Raw genomic sequence first — 14,967 nt, 5'->3', positions numbered from 1 at the left:
CTGTCCTAGGACTCCCTCATGCCCAGCCATGGGAGCCCAGCCTGGGGACCCAGGGTCTCTTCCCAGGCTGAGGCTCACAACTGCCACTTTTCTGTTTCCAGACTCAACCAGTAGGAAAACTGAGCTTGTGTACCAGAGATAGACGCATAGAGGGCATGGATGTGGCTGGTTACACAGACTACCACAAACAAGGTCCACCTATGTATAGTACTCAAAATATTAACAGCCAAGTCCCTTACCTCCTCTCCGACTGGTAGAGATAGAAGCTCACTAGTGAAGGCACACACGTGACACTCTAGGTTCACAAGCATATGTACGTTTGTGGATCCCCTGAGTACTGGCATAGCCCCTCTGTCTTCCTGGTACCCTTGCCTGGATTGCAGGCCCTTTTACCTGCTTCACAGGTCCCCTACACACTGGCAAGCGTAGTTTGATGTTCACTAGCAAATGTGCGCACTCACACCACATTCATACCACAGAGGCCCCATATTTGCAAGCCTCCCTAGGTATACCAGCATGAACCTTTGCCTGCCTGATACCCCTGCCCAGACCTGGGGCCTCCTGTTCACTACTGAGTCCAGTTTGGAGTTTGCTAGCAGATACACATGCACACCAGGACATTGGGAGTGGGGAAGATGCAGACATTCATCCTCCCACCAGCAGCCAGCACCAGATGCATGGGCTGTGACCCAGTCCTGCTCCAGCTGCCAACGCTGAGCCCCTCACTCATGCTAGTCTACCCCAAGAGCTGGTTTTTGGCGAGGGGGGACACCATTCCTGCTTCAGTGGGTGGCAGCTGAGTCCCCCACTTGCTCTAGTAGGTAACACGAGACACCCAGTCTTGACTCCAGTAGCTGGCACTTAGTCCTTGCTGTACATGTGGGATAGAGAATGAGATTATGTACAAAGTTAAGAAAATATTAAATAAGATACAAGAAGATAGGACAGACAGCCATGATCAGGTACAGGGCTTAGCCAGACAACTGTACTGACTGGACCTGTTTTAGATGCAACCAGCTCCTTTTATACCTTTTTCTCTCTATGTCCCCTCTTCGTTCCTTCTTGCTCTCCCCCTTCCTATGCACACTGCCTCATCAGTTGGCTTAGTTCCACTGACTCTCTCCAAGCATCCTGGATGCTCAGGTTTGCATCCTTATCAGTTGCAAAATCCCAGTTTGCCTGTGGTTTCTTGATAGCCCATCAATTAGTGTGAATGATCAGGTTTGTTTCTGGTTATTGTCTTTGCCAATGCTGATTGGTCGGATGTGTTTGTTTCCTTCACTTTCCTTATCCTCCCAACTGAAAAAAATAAACATTTGCACACTCCACATATCCTTACCAGTTAGTGTGACTGACCAGGTTTGTTCTTATCACTACCTCCCTTGTCAATCAGGTTTGTCTCGATGCGTTTGTTTATGGCTCCTTTGACCATATGGTGGTAAAGGAGCAGGCACTTTCCTTTTCTGTGCCCTAACACTTGTTTTCAACGTGGGGTTAGAAACTCAGGGTATTGGCTTGCAAACATAGGTGGGGTAAACTTTGGCAGGAGAAGTCATTACTTTTTCAAGCTGCATGTTTGCCCTTCAGCGAGTTGTGGTTCAGCTTCCACTGACAACCTGAACTGTCCACAATGCCTTTCCTGACTTGCCAATTTATATGCAGCTCTGCATATAAAGATAACCTTGAAACCGTACCAGAGGGCTGTAATAAACAAGCTGTTCTCAGCAGCTGAGAGGCTATAGCAAGATAAATCTGGTCGTTTCTGCTGTTGAAACAGCAGCCCTCTGAAGGAGGAGTGGCAATCCTGATAGCTGCTACAGCCACTACAGTTCAATCTGCCTATATCTTTAAATGGTACCCACAGTTTGTGCTGCTCTTTGCAGTGATATTGTTACCAAAACTGCGGTATAGTAAAAAATAACTCTTTAACACCAATTTAGTATTAAAGAGTAGGCATTCTTTATTGCAGCGCTGGATGCACGGGGGTCTCTCCTCCAAGCGTGCATACCTTACACAGTCTTCTCATCTGATTTATATAGATCAAAAATATATATTCATTTTATCCATACATATTCAGTATTATTCTTTTTGGTGATTGGTACAAACTTGCTCGCTTCGTATGTAAATTATTTTGCAGGCTTAGTTGTCCTTTCCCATTGTTCTCTTCTGAGTAGGTGGTATTGCTTGGGTAGGTGGTCCCTGAGTCAGTGGTTGCAATCTCCCCCTGCTGGAATTACCTTCTACCTACTTGGCTCTTAATCTTGGCAGTCCTCGCCAGTTTTCTCAGTCCACTGCACGAAGCCACATTTTGTCATCCTCTACTGACAGAAACACATTGTCTATTGTTTTGTTCACATGAATGATTACCTAGATACTAAAATGCAGATCAACAGATACACGGATTTGTACACTCCATGTTCCCATAATATAGCAACAATATGTCCAGCTTCAAGCAGTTCCCGTGTTTCTACCACCATTGTGCTAGCAGGGCTGTTACTGAGAACACATGGTAAAGCAGATGAGGGAATTGGTCAAATGAAAATAGGTCTTTTAGATTTTTTTTTTTCTCAAAACGGATGTTCCCTGAACCATTTCCTGTGCAGTGGTAGGACTGCCAACAGTTCCCTTGGCAGAGGGGAAGGAATTAGGAACGCCATAGGATAGTAATTTCTGTTGACCAAGGTTTGCACTATGTTCCCACACGCTGGCACAGCAAGCATTGAATGCTTTTTACTTGTTTCTTTTTAAAAACAGTTGTAATGTGGGCATAGAGATACTACGCTTGAAAGATCTTTTATAAAGGTTTTTCTGCGAAGAGTGCTACAGGTTTCCAAACAGTAACTCCAGCCCAAAACAGAAACATAAAACTCATGCTTTAATTTCATGATCAGTGTAAGCTAACCTGCTCTTCTCTCTCCAGGAGAGATATGTGAACCCATCCATGCATTTCTGCTCATTTCTGCCCTTGTGGTACTTCTTTTTTTTGGCATAGAAATTCATGACTAGGGTTCAGAGGTGATCTAGATTAAAACTCTTTAGGTCAGACTAATTCACTGCACAAACATTTGTGTTAGCTCAAAGGGCAGGGTGGTGTAGGTGTTGGAATAAGCCAGGCAGAGAGGGATGGACGTTCAGGCTCTGCTTACCCAGCCACTTTACTGTGATGTAAATTCAGCATGCTGAGAGGAGGCAGTCTTGCCTCTACCTCACCACCTCACCTGTAAGGCTGCTTGTTGTTCTTCTGCACCACTTCCTCCTGCGTGTGCCAGCTGTAGTAGTCATTGAGCTGCACAATGGGCCCTGATCAGGAAATGGATCCGGCTAAAAATGAACCTAGGGTAAGACTGGCCTGCTCCTTTTAGCAGCATGTAGACTTTAAACTACATTAAAGCAATCATACGTTTGCAATCTCCATGTAGTACGACAGCTTAGAGCAGTCATGAACCTGCAGTAATGGATGTACAGAAACATCAGCCAAATACACAGCTAGGTACTGAGTTAATAGAGGTGTTTGTGTCTATGATTGAGGTTGAACGGGTGAGGTAGCTTCAGGGTTTGCAATATGCACTCACAGCGCTTCTGAGTTGAACACTCTTGGTTCCGGTCTTTGTGCTCCAACTCCTATTTCCAGTAATATCTTTTCTAACAAACATGACTTCTCATAGTTCCTGATTTCCAGGGTTTTCTAAAAGCAAAAAGCTGACTGTTGCACAAATAGAAATATTAGTGATTCATATGTTTACTCTTTTACTGTAGTTTATAAAGGGTCTTTGTGCACTAGCATTGAATTATTTAAGGTGGTCTCTTCTCTTTTTAGACTTACAATAGCAGCATTAGGAGAAAAGCTTAATGATTACTGGAATGAAATGAAAACGAAGAAAAATGAAGAATATCCACTAGCTTTGCCAGTTGAGGAGATACAGTGAGTATCACTTCTAAAGAGAAGACTTTTACATACTGCTATTACTGTTTTACACTCAGTCATGAAAATGAACTTTTAATGTGGAAGTTCTGATATTTTTTCCATCACAGAAAACAGCCCGATCAGACGTGGGTACAATGTGATGCGTGTTTGAAATGGCGGAAGCTGCCAGATGGAATAGAGCACTTGCCAGAAAAGTGGTACTGCTCACTGAACCCTGACCCACAATTCCGGTAAAATTAGATTTCTGTGAATATCTGAATACTGCTTTTGGTTCTTATTTTACCACCTGTTACAAGCATGGATGTTAAGCTCTTTCTGTTGCGGTTTTTTCACCCCCTCCCGCCCCATAACTCAGGAGTTGTGAAGTGCCAGAAGAACCAGAAGATGACGATTTAATACATCCTACGTATGAGAAAACTTACAAGAAAAAGTGAGTACTAGAGACTTTCTTAGAAGTGTCTCAACACTAGAAAAGGAACATGAACACTAAATGCCCTTTTCTCTCATCTGTGGTATAATTGCAACTCTTCTGAGAACATATCCAGCCAGAAAACAGTGCCCTGAAATAAAGACTTGATCGTAGCAGTGCATAGATGAATAGCACTGTTCTTCACTCTGTTATTAGCGTGTTGGCATTACATTCAAATGTCTCTCTGACTCAACACCTGTTTGCCCTCCTAAATCAAAATTAGGAAAGCCATAACGAAAGGGGCCTCTCTCATTTAATAACTACTAAGGAGAGCGATGCAGCAATTGCTGTTAAAGTACAGCTCTCGGAGGGTCGTTCTTTTGTAGTAGTAAGCTTTAGGAGGATAGTTCAGGATGTTAGAGAAGCAAGCTACTAGGGCTGTTAGGAGGCATTGCCTAGACAACTGTTTTCAAGGTCCACATTGAAGCAGCTGAATACCTCAACACATTTATTTAAGAAAAAGAGGCTTCTTAGCTAAGATGTATGGGAAAAAAACTGACTTGGGTAATTTTAACTAATGTTGGCTACCATTCTAGAAGTGGGAGTTTTGGATTTTTTCAATTTCTTAAAATAAATTTTAATCTTAGAGTTGTTTGAAGTTAAGCTATACTAGCTTCTAAGTTAATGCAGAAAATTTTCATTCAATAAATCATATGTTCATTAGAACTTTATTGAATCTTGCTGGGATAGAGTGTATTGTGTTTGCGTTTAGATTTTGAGGTTGGTTTGGTTTTATAATGAATTAACATTTTGAATCTAAGCTTTTCCCCCCCCTCTCCTTGCTGCTGTGCAGAGACAAGGAAAAACTGAAGAAGCGACTAGAGTACAGCCACCAGGTAACTCTTGAAGTTGATGGGAAACTGACTTTGCTAGCAGAGTTGTTCTTGCTGGCAAAATACTATGTAGTTGGATCGAATAGGCCGGGCTTTGAGTTAGTTTGCTTTAGGTAGTGGCCAACTGATGGTTTAACATCCTGTTTTGTTCTGATGGCTGTACTGGTTATGCTCACTATTAGTAGACCAGAAATCCCCCATCTTTGCTGTCAGTGATGGAAAATAACACCATTACTTTCTATATAGTACTAAGAAAGTTTGAGGGGGACAAAGTCGTCTCACAAAATAGTACTAGAAAAGATGTCAGTCACTCATACCTGTTTTTAGAGCATGGCATCTAGTGACTGAAAGTAGATTTATTGTAGGGAGATGTGATGAGGATATGAAAGTAAATATGCCCTTAAAATTGGGGCGGGGGGTTGGGGATGGACAGACTTGTAATAGCTGTGCTTTTGTAAGGAAGCACTCAAAATTAAATGCAGACGTAAATCAACATGGTTGAGTGATGAGATGTGTAGAATGAAACTCAGAATCAAATTTCCTAAGTGTGATTGCTTTCAAAGTACTACCCTAAGAATACTCCATTTCTGGAGAGGAGGTTTTGCATGTGCTGTTTTAACACATATTCTTCATTGTATTAATCTTTCTGCCATTACTTTGGTGCAAGTACAAAAGTAATTTCTAAAGGTAAGATATTGTTCATTTTAGACATAAGGAATTATGAGCAGCTCTGACAGAGGTGGCTGTCCCATACTTTGCGTATGATGGTCAGACTTCAGACAGAGGTACAGCCTGGGAAAAGCTCTTGCCTGAGATTCTATGGGGTACTTTAAAATAGCTCTATCTAGAGAAAGACTTGTAAGATCAGAAAGCTGCTTTCTGACAACAATAAGTTTGTGCATGGAGAGGAGTGTGTGGCTGGTGTACAGCATTCAAAGTCCTCTGAGAAATCTGCCAGAAGCCTGTAATTATGATATAGAACATGCTGCGCTCTAATATGTTGTATGTCTCAAACCAACATGAAGGAAATACTTCACACGCATCAGTGGAGTTTGGGGGAAGGAGTTGTGCAATCATTAAGAAATCTAGGGTTTGGAACATGGAGTCTAGTTAGCCTTTCTCATTGCAAAATACTGAGCCTGGGTTCAAGCAGATCCTTGTAGTATACATAAGAAATGTCGCTCAGAATTTTAGGTGTTGGCAGTAATCAGAACTGCTTAAACCTATTCTGAAGAATCTACTAATGTCGGTTTCTCTTCATTCGTAACTAATATTACCTTATAGATCAACAACGAAATGTTTTTAAAAACACCTGTTTCTTCAAGTAAAGACTTCAAAACATTCTCAGCTGTGAGTGGAAAGGAAGCTGTTCCAAGATCAATTTTACCAGAAACATCAAATGCTTCTGTCAAAAGACCCCTGCTTATTTTAAATAGATCGGTATCTTCACCTCATTCTGATACTGATAACAGGTTAGTGTACAGAGCAGATTCCTATTTCTTTCTAAAATAATAATTGTTAATGAAAAGGATGGTGTTGGATGTAGTCCCATCTTCAGGTGAAAGCTGCCAAAATTAATATGTCACTTTTGGGAGTACAGGAAGCAACAGGTTGATAAAAGGTACCTAGAAACCTTGTGAAGTACAAAAGTGAATGCAGAAAAAAATACCATGCACTGGCAAGGAAAACTGCTTAGTGGTTTGTCTGTTTAGGGAAAGAGTTTGTTGTGTTAACAACACTCTGCAGTATATTTTCCTTAACCTCCATTGGTTAAGGAACAGGTGCGGGGGGGTCATTTGTTCCCACAAATACGGAGTCTGAGTCTGCTTCAAAATAATGTATGAAGGTAATAATTTAGCGTGTGGATGGCAGCCACTTGTTTTTACAGGAAAGGTATTTACTCTAGCTTCACAGCTTAAAATACTATGCGGGGAGACATCCCTTTCTAGGTATTGAGTGGTATTTTTTAATAGTGCTTATAGAAACACTAAACATAGTTTGAAATAAGTGACTCTGCCGTATTTGAGCAAGACAATAATCAGTTTAATATTTTGCTTCTCAAGTCTTAAACGGAAGACACCTAGTTGTGTGACACCAGTGTCTTTAAAGATGCCACGATTAAATGACAGAACATTCAACAATCGTGATGATGATGATGATGAAGATGTCATTATTCTAGAGGAGAGCAGTACTCCAAAGCCTTCAGCAGATTCTGATGTTCCCATAGTAAAAACTGAATGTATTAATTTGGATCAAGAGGAGAAGCAGAAAGAAAACTGTGATGTCGGAGAACCTGGCAGTGCAGCTACTTCAGAATCAAGAACTGAACAGTTGACCTCAGCGACACAGACAGAGCTCCCAAACTTAGTTGTTAAAAAGGAAGAGGTAGAGGAGGACACCAGTATTCAAGTTCCCAGGGCGGAGATGGAAACTGAACAGCCCTATGTTAATGATGTTTCCGAGACATCTGTAGATCTTGGAAATGAACTGAAAAATCAGCTGCATTTATTAAACAAAGAAAAAGAAATGTACCAAAACAAATGTGAAGTATTAACCAAACAAGTAGAAGCACTGGAACAGAGGATTTTAGAAATTAATAATAAGTATGTAAAAAAAGAAATGTGCCATCAGTCAACTGAGACAATTTCTTTATTTGAAGAAGAAAATGTTCATAAAAGAAGTTTGGCAGAAGTGACCACTCTCTATGAACAGGCCTTAGAAGAAATAGCAAAACTAAAGGAACAATGCAGTACCCTGCAGAACTTAAAAACTGAATGCAGCAAGTGTGCTGATGGTGAAAATAAGAGCGAGGTAGAGGAAATTGCTGTGCAGCTTGACGATGTTTTCAGGCAACTGGACAAATGCAGCATTGAGAGAGACAGATATAAAAGTGAGGTAAGTTTGTTAAAACAGTAATATCCTTCAAATTAACAATCAAATTATTTTTGTTTTGCCTTTTTAAATGGGTGTTTCATAGCAGTTCCAGTACACAGTGTGTTGTATAGTTCAGTCCACTAACTAATCAAGCCATGTAAAATGGGGAAGAAATACTAAAATAGCCTAGGAGCTTCTGGATTTTCGCTTCCATAGGTAGGAATAAGCAAACTTGAGAGAGACTGCAAGGCTCTGAGTGGCTCTGACTGCAAGACGAGAGACTGAGCAGGCTTAGAGGGAGCACACATACAGTGGTTTGGCTGACAGCTGGTCATTTTAAAGCAGTTTGTCTAGGTTGTCATATATTAAAATTGCACTGGAAAGGTAACTTTACTTAAATTTGTATAAATTTAACTTTATATGATATATAAAATTATTGATATATTTTTATATAAATATTTGATATGTAAAATTATTTACTTGCCAGAGTGAACTACTAGAAGTGGAAAAAAATCAAATTGCCTGTCAGTGTGAAGAACTCAAAGCAGAAATTGCACAGTTAAAAGCTTCAATTCCACAAGCAGTAGCACGTGCAAATGATTCTACCACCAGTAATGTAGAAGACTCTGTAAACTTTTCTGATGGAGAAAGGTATCAATTTTGTTCTTTCTAGACTATATTTCAAGCAAGATTTTGGCTTGCTGATTGTATCTGGAACATCTTGATGAAGGTTATGTCTATAATCATAAAATAAAAAGTGATGCTTGGAATTCTGTTCTACTGCCTCTTGTGACTCCTAACTCAGTAACATTTTTTTACCAAGTAATTTATTTAATCTTATGATTTAGGTATTTTTGTGAGCAGGGTTGGCCATTGCACTATAGAATGCTGTACCGATGCTTCTTAAAATACCAAAAATATTATATAATTTCTAGGCACAACTTACAGAACAAGGAGAGAGAAAGGAGGCAGGAAAGAGGGTGATCATTAGTTAATGCTGAGTAGATTAATTTGAATTTTATACTCTATTTTTCTTTCTTGGATCAATAGTACTCTACTGAAAAGAGTTTGGGTTTGGTTTTGAAACTTACCTTTCCTGTATGGACTTCTTGCTGCAGACCAATCCTGTGGAGCTAGGTTGTGTCCAGAGTGTATCTTTGAACTAAACAAGGGTTTAAACTTGCAGCTCTTGGTTAATAGAAATAGCAAACACACAAAAGCAGTACACATACCAGATGGATGAAGGGGTGAGCACTCCAGCAGGAGTACAGGCACACTGCCTGGGAACACAGGATGGGATTGAAAGCCAGAGCTCGGCTGGACTTAAAACTGGCAAGGCCTGTGAAGGGCAACCAGAAGGGCTTCTGTAAGCACAGGAGCAGCAACAGGAGAACTAAGAAAAATATGGGCCTGCAGCTCAGTGGGGCAGGTGCTTAGTAGCAAAGGACATGAGGTGTGCGAGGCACAAATTAATGAGGTACCCAGTATCTAGATGAGATGCATCAGAGGGAGCTGGCCAATTGATGGCAAGTTGGCTTTGCAATGATATCTCCAAAAGGTTGTGCAGTCAATGTTCCTGATGCCTGTAAGAAGGCAGTCTTCATACCCATATTTAGGACAGGCAGAACTACAGGCTGGTCAGTGTAGCCTCAGTCCCTGGGAAGACTATGGAGCAAATCCACCTGGAAGTCACCTGCAGTTTCATGGTAGTCAAGGTGATTAGAAACAACCAGCATGGATTTACTGAAGGCAAATCATGCCTTTTCAGCCTCGTTGCCTTTTACAATGAGATGACCAGCTCTGTGGACCTTCATTTTAGCAAAGCTTTCATCGTGGGCTGCCATAATACCATGATAGCAAAGTTTGTGAGGTATGTTTTGGATAGGTAGACTAGGAGGTGGGTCATAAAATTGGCCAAACTACTGAGCTCATGGATTAATATCGAGGTCAGTAATGGTTAATGCCTTCATTAATGGCCTAGATGATGGAGCAAAATTAACTCAGTAAATTCACGATGACATCAAATTGAAGGGAACCATTGATACTCTGGAGGGTAGGGCTGCTGCTGAGGGCCCTTGACAAATTGGAAAAATGGGCTGAAAGAAATCTCCTGGAAATTCAGCAAAGGCAACTGCAAAGTTCTGCACCTGTGTTGGAAATACCCCATGCAGTTGAACAAGCTGGAGACTACTCATAGGAAAGCAGCTTGGAAGAAGATGGCCTGTGATTCTGGTGGACTAAAAGTTGAATGTGAGTCAGCAGCGCACTCTTGTGGTGGGATAACCCAGTGCTTACTGGGCTATATTGGCAACAGTTCAGCCAGCAGTTTGAGGGAAGTGATTCTTCCCTAGTATTGGGCACTGTGAGACCAAATATGGGGTATTGTGTCCAGTTTTGGGCTTCCTGGTATAGAATGACGCTGTCATATTGGAGCAAATCTTCTGAAGGGCCACCAAGATGGGTAGGGGCCTGGAGCAGCTGATACAGAGGGGGAAGCTGAGGGAAATAGCCTTACAAAGCGTGGGTTACCTTGAAATCCGATTGCTCTCTTCTGCTGCCTAATGAGAGAGTGTAGAGAAGATGAAGCCAGCCTCTTCCTATGAACACAGTAATAGGATGAGAGGCAATAGACACAAGCTGCAACAAGGGAAATTCTGTTTAAATGTTAGAGGAAAAAAGTGTTCACAGCGAGGGTAGTCAAACCCTGAAAAGGGACCCAGGGAGATTGTGGAATCTTCATCTTTGGAGATTTTCAAAACACAGGAAGGACCTAAGCAACCTGATCTGAGTTATCCCTGCTTTGAATGTGTGGTGCTGGGGTGGGAGGAGGGGGGGGGAGAATGGTCTGGATGATTTTCAGAGACCCCTTTCAATCTAATTTTTCTCCTGTGGTTAAATCCCCCCTTCATCTGCCAGCATTTCATTTTCTTATAGCATCTGACTTGTGCTGCCTAAAAGAATTTGCAAATATATGCAGGACTTGTAAGTTGCACCACAAGTCCTGTTGGGATATGATGGCGCTGTGGAGGCTGGCTGCTGGAGGTGATAAAGGAACTGATGGTAGACGGAAATGCTCAAGAGAAGGGATGGGTGATGTGGAAGCGATTTGATCAGGAAGAGGACAGAACAAGGAGATCCAGGAAATAAAGCAAAAAGAGGAGGTGTAGCGTTTTCCCAGTGCTATAACTCTTCCCTGTTTTCTCTTTATATTTTAACGCCATGTGGAAGCGATTTGATCAGGAAGAGGACAGAACAAGGAGATCCAGGAAATAAAGCAAAAAGAGGAGGTGTAGCGTTTTCCCAGTGCTATAACTCTTCCCTGTTTTCTCTTTATATTTTAACGCCTTTGGACAAACTACTTTCTTGCCTTCTCTCTTCTTTTTCTCTTGTTCCCATAGGTGGTAGTAGTTTGCTGTATATGTATATGTAAATGTATAAAAACACTAAGGTTTAATATTGTTTTGAGAGAAAGGTGTTGTGGGATAAAGAATTGGGCCAGTGCTTATTTGCTACCTTAAAACCATTCAGAAACATTTCTGATCTGTTTTGGGAAAGGCAGAATTCACTTTAGCCCTTAGGATTTGTTCGAAGCTAAGGGAACATACACCTTCAAAATTAAAACTCAAGAGGCTCAGCCTTGAGAAACTGGTAGATTTTGAAATTATCTTGACACAGCTTTGACTGCATCAGGTTTTTTGTTGGCTTATGGAAGTCACGTACAGAGCCTTTCCAGTATAGAGTAGCAGTCCAGCTTTGTTAAATGAAGTACTGTGTATTCGAACATAAAATTTAATTTACATCTAATCATATCTAATTATTTCTTCACAGCCTGAAACTACGCTCTCTTCGAGTGAATGTTGGACAACTTCTGGCTACAATCATGCCTGATCTAGACTTGCAGCAAGTAAATTATGATATCGATGTAGTAGATGAAATTTTAGGACAAGTTGTAGAGCAAATGCATGAAATCAGTAGTACTTAAGATCTTAGCAGGCGCTTATTTGATCTTCCATTATAACCTTTGTGTAGGTTCAAAATTGTGTATACTGCTTCTTGACTTTATATATTTGACATAGTTGGATCAATAAGTGTATATACTTTACACGCTTAGATGTTCCCAGAGATGCAGTGGGTGTTATCTTCACTTCCTCTTAAAGGAACACTGTCAATATTGACCAACCCTGATGTACTTAATTAAGGAGTTTGCTTTTAAAATGTATTTGTAATTAAATTTGCAAATATTTTTATGGTTAGGAATCTTAATACTTTTCTACAAAAGCTTTTTTGTTGACTTTTGACCTTATGTAAGCATTAATACTTGCAATTCTTTCCTCTTCTAAAATCTAAGTAGTGGAATATTTTAAAAACACAAAAAAAGAACCTTCCTTGGTTTCCTTCTCAGAACAAACCTTAGTAGTGTTGTTGTATACTACACTATTGTTTCATTGCTATCATCAATGTTGTATGTTGCATTAATGGGGTGGAAATGTAACTAATAGATGAAAATTTTGGCCATAAGGGTAATATATGTTTTACCACCAAAAGAATAAAAATTCCTTAAGGGTTTTATTCTGAAAACTGATGATCTTCGACTCCCTTTTGGATTTTTTGATGTCATTGAAGGGCAGTATCTGTACATAGTTTTGCAGCATAGACAACTCCAATATGGCTAGGATATTTCAGCCTTTTCAGTGATGGAAACCACATGCCTGTTTGTATCCTGCCCTTGCTACTTGATCGTTGTTTCCTACATCCAAGAACCTGTCTGTATTTGAGAGCAGTCAGAGGGGTCTTCCCACTTGAACCCAGCAGTGCTGGTGCACAAGCCCAGGTATGTACCAGTACACGGCTTCAATGGTTACATTTCACACACAGCTCTTGCCTATTTTTTTCCAAGTCAAGGGCAGTTGGTGGAATGGGAAGCATCCTGGTGGACCGTTGGAGAGAACAAGCCAGGGTGGCATATCCAAAGCTAGGGTAGGATTCCTGGGCAACCTCTACTCTGCATCGAACGCTGCCTCTTGAGATGTGAAGGCCTGTTCTCAGGGAAGCCCAGTGCTGAACAGGATTGACATAGAGGTTGGTTCTGTCGTGTGTGTATATAGATGCTTATGTATATTATCTCAAAAACCAACTTGTTGCCGTATTAAACATACAGTCTGCCTTAGAGTCTGTCAGGCTGAGGGTGCTGACAATTTGTTTCTGAAACTTACCGTCCTAACAGAATGTACCACGCTGAGTACGAACGGGTCAGATGACTAAATCCTTGGTTAAAACTAGCTGAATTGGAAGTACTTTGAAAATGAGGCATGTTTCCCTATCTGTAGTGTTAACTACAGAGTGAGCTAAAGCTGAAAATGTTCAAATATAACTTGTTTATGCTATATTAAAGTTTAGACATCATTTATTACAGGTGGGGTAGGGGATTCCCCCCGCCCCTTTTATTTCTTTTAAATGTTTTACAGTGACTCTTAAGCCTCTAGTTCTATGCCCTAATGCTCATGCAAAAACCTCTTGGAAGAAATGGTATCAAGAGAAATCGCTGTTACAATGGTGACAGAGTTTTCAGCCATTTGCATGTTTTTCTTTTGAAGTCATCAGGAATGAGAAGAAAAGTGGCAAAGATAGCAAGTCCACCTTCTACTCTGTGGTGGTATTTGTCATCCAAACAGTGATCAAGAAAAATGGTTCTTGCTTTTAAAAAAATTGAAAAAAAAAAATTAAAAAAAAAAAATCATGAAATGGCATTCAATATGTTCATTCCTATTAAGTGTCTGTGTTTTTCTATAAAGCCAACATTTTTGGCTTTTGCACTGCTACTGTCCTGATTTAATGAGATGATGTTCCTTTTACGTCAGTCAGTTTCTTTCGATGGACAGTATTTCCATTTTAAGACACTATCTAACCTAATATGCCAATAAGAGTTATGCAGTACTGTTGTACTTGATAAGGGATAAATCGAGTGTTTGATTTTTGAAGAGGTGGCTGTAATATAACTATGACTTTTTAAAAGTTTATATTTTCCATTTGTTGTGTAGTTTTCCATTTCTTAATCATTATTTATTATGTTTCATCAGACTTTGTAGTTGAATTTCCTATAGATAACTGGCAAAATATAGCATATGTCAATACTAGAAATGGCAAATTTACACTGTATGTTTACACTTTGGAGAACAGTGGACTAATGGAAAGGGGTTTTATTTGTTAAAATGTATTTTTTTTGTAAAAAATAAAAAACTATATAAATCTGAGTTTGCAGGATCAAAACTTGTATGTGATCAAATGCAATGTTTTTCTTTATAAATAAACTGCAGAATGGCTGATGTTTCTGGCTTATTGTAAGTTTTAGGTCTTAACGATAAAGCTGGCTCAGCCTGGTTCCGAGTGGAAGACTCGGGCACACCACGCATGCCCTCAGACTGGGGAGCATCCCAACTGGGCTGCAAACCAGCTGCCCGGCTGGGCTTCCTCAGGCAGCCTGTTTTGTACAGGGAATTCTGTTACCCAGTTACAGGACTTACTGTAACAGGATTTGGGACAGAACTGTTTCTCAAGGCCTTGTTAGAGTTGTCTTCGCGGTACTAAGGCAGAAGTGACAGGAATGCGAAGGTAAGGGCAGCGAGGTGGGACCACCTACCTCTTGGGGTGACAGCAAGCTCTTGGAGCGGGCCTGATCCGCTCTCCTTGTGACTCTTTACCCTTAGGCAAGTTGATCAGTTCCCCACCGTGACAGGCTCAAGGTCTTTCAAATATCTTTGTGCCTTTTGTGTGCTCTGAGGCAGAGCGTTCTTCCCTGACCAGTACTGGATTGTCTGATACAGGCAACTAATGAAGAGACTGCAGCCTGCAAGGTATTGTTGTGGAAA

General features: G+C 40.7%; 1 protein-coding gene across 2 annotated transcripts in view; it reads left to right on the top strand.

The window, feature by feature from the left end:
- Positions 1 to 14,424, top strand: part of MORC3 (MORC family CW-type zinc finger 3) — a 31,477-nt gene extending 17,053 nt beyond the window's left edge. For both annotated transcript variants that reach the window (XM_075100054.1, XM_075100048.1), the window contains 8 exons: positions 3,818 to 3,922; positions 4,033 to 4,155; positions 4,281 to 4,355; positions 5,188 to 5,230; positions 6,512 to 6,699; positions 7,291 to 8,122; positions 8,589 to 8,752; positions 11,930 to 14,424. In XM_075100054.1, coding sequence (XP_074956155.1) covers positions 3,818 to 3,922; positions 4,033 to 4,155; positions 4,281 to 4,355; positions 5,188 to 5,230; positions 6,512 to 6,699; positions 7,291 to 8,122; positions 8,589 to 8,752; positions 11,930 to 12,083 — 1,684 coding nt within the window. In that variant the 3' untranslated portion in view covers positions 12,084 to 14,424. The remainder of the gene's footprint in view (positions 1 to 3,817; positions 3,923 to 4,032; positions 4,156 to 4,280; positions 4,356 to 5,187; positions 5,231 to 6,511; positions 6,700 to 7,290; positions 8,123 to 8,588; positions 8,753 to 11,929) is intronic.
- The last annotated feature ends 543 nt before the right edge of the window (positions 14,425 to 14,967 follow it).

Source organism: Phalacrocorax aristotelis, chromosome 1, assembly GCF_949628215.1.
Source record: "Phalacrocorax aristotelis chromosome 1, bGulAri2.1, whole genome shotgun sequence".
Taxonomy (NCBI): Eukaryota; Metazoa; Chordata; class Aves; order Suliformes; family Phalacrocoracidae; genus Phalacrocorax; species Phalacrocorax aristotelis.
The sequence above is the reverse complement of the archived record's forward strand: the minus strand, read 5'-3'. Positions and strand labels throughout refer to the sequence as shown.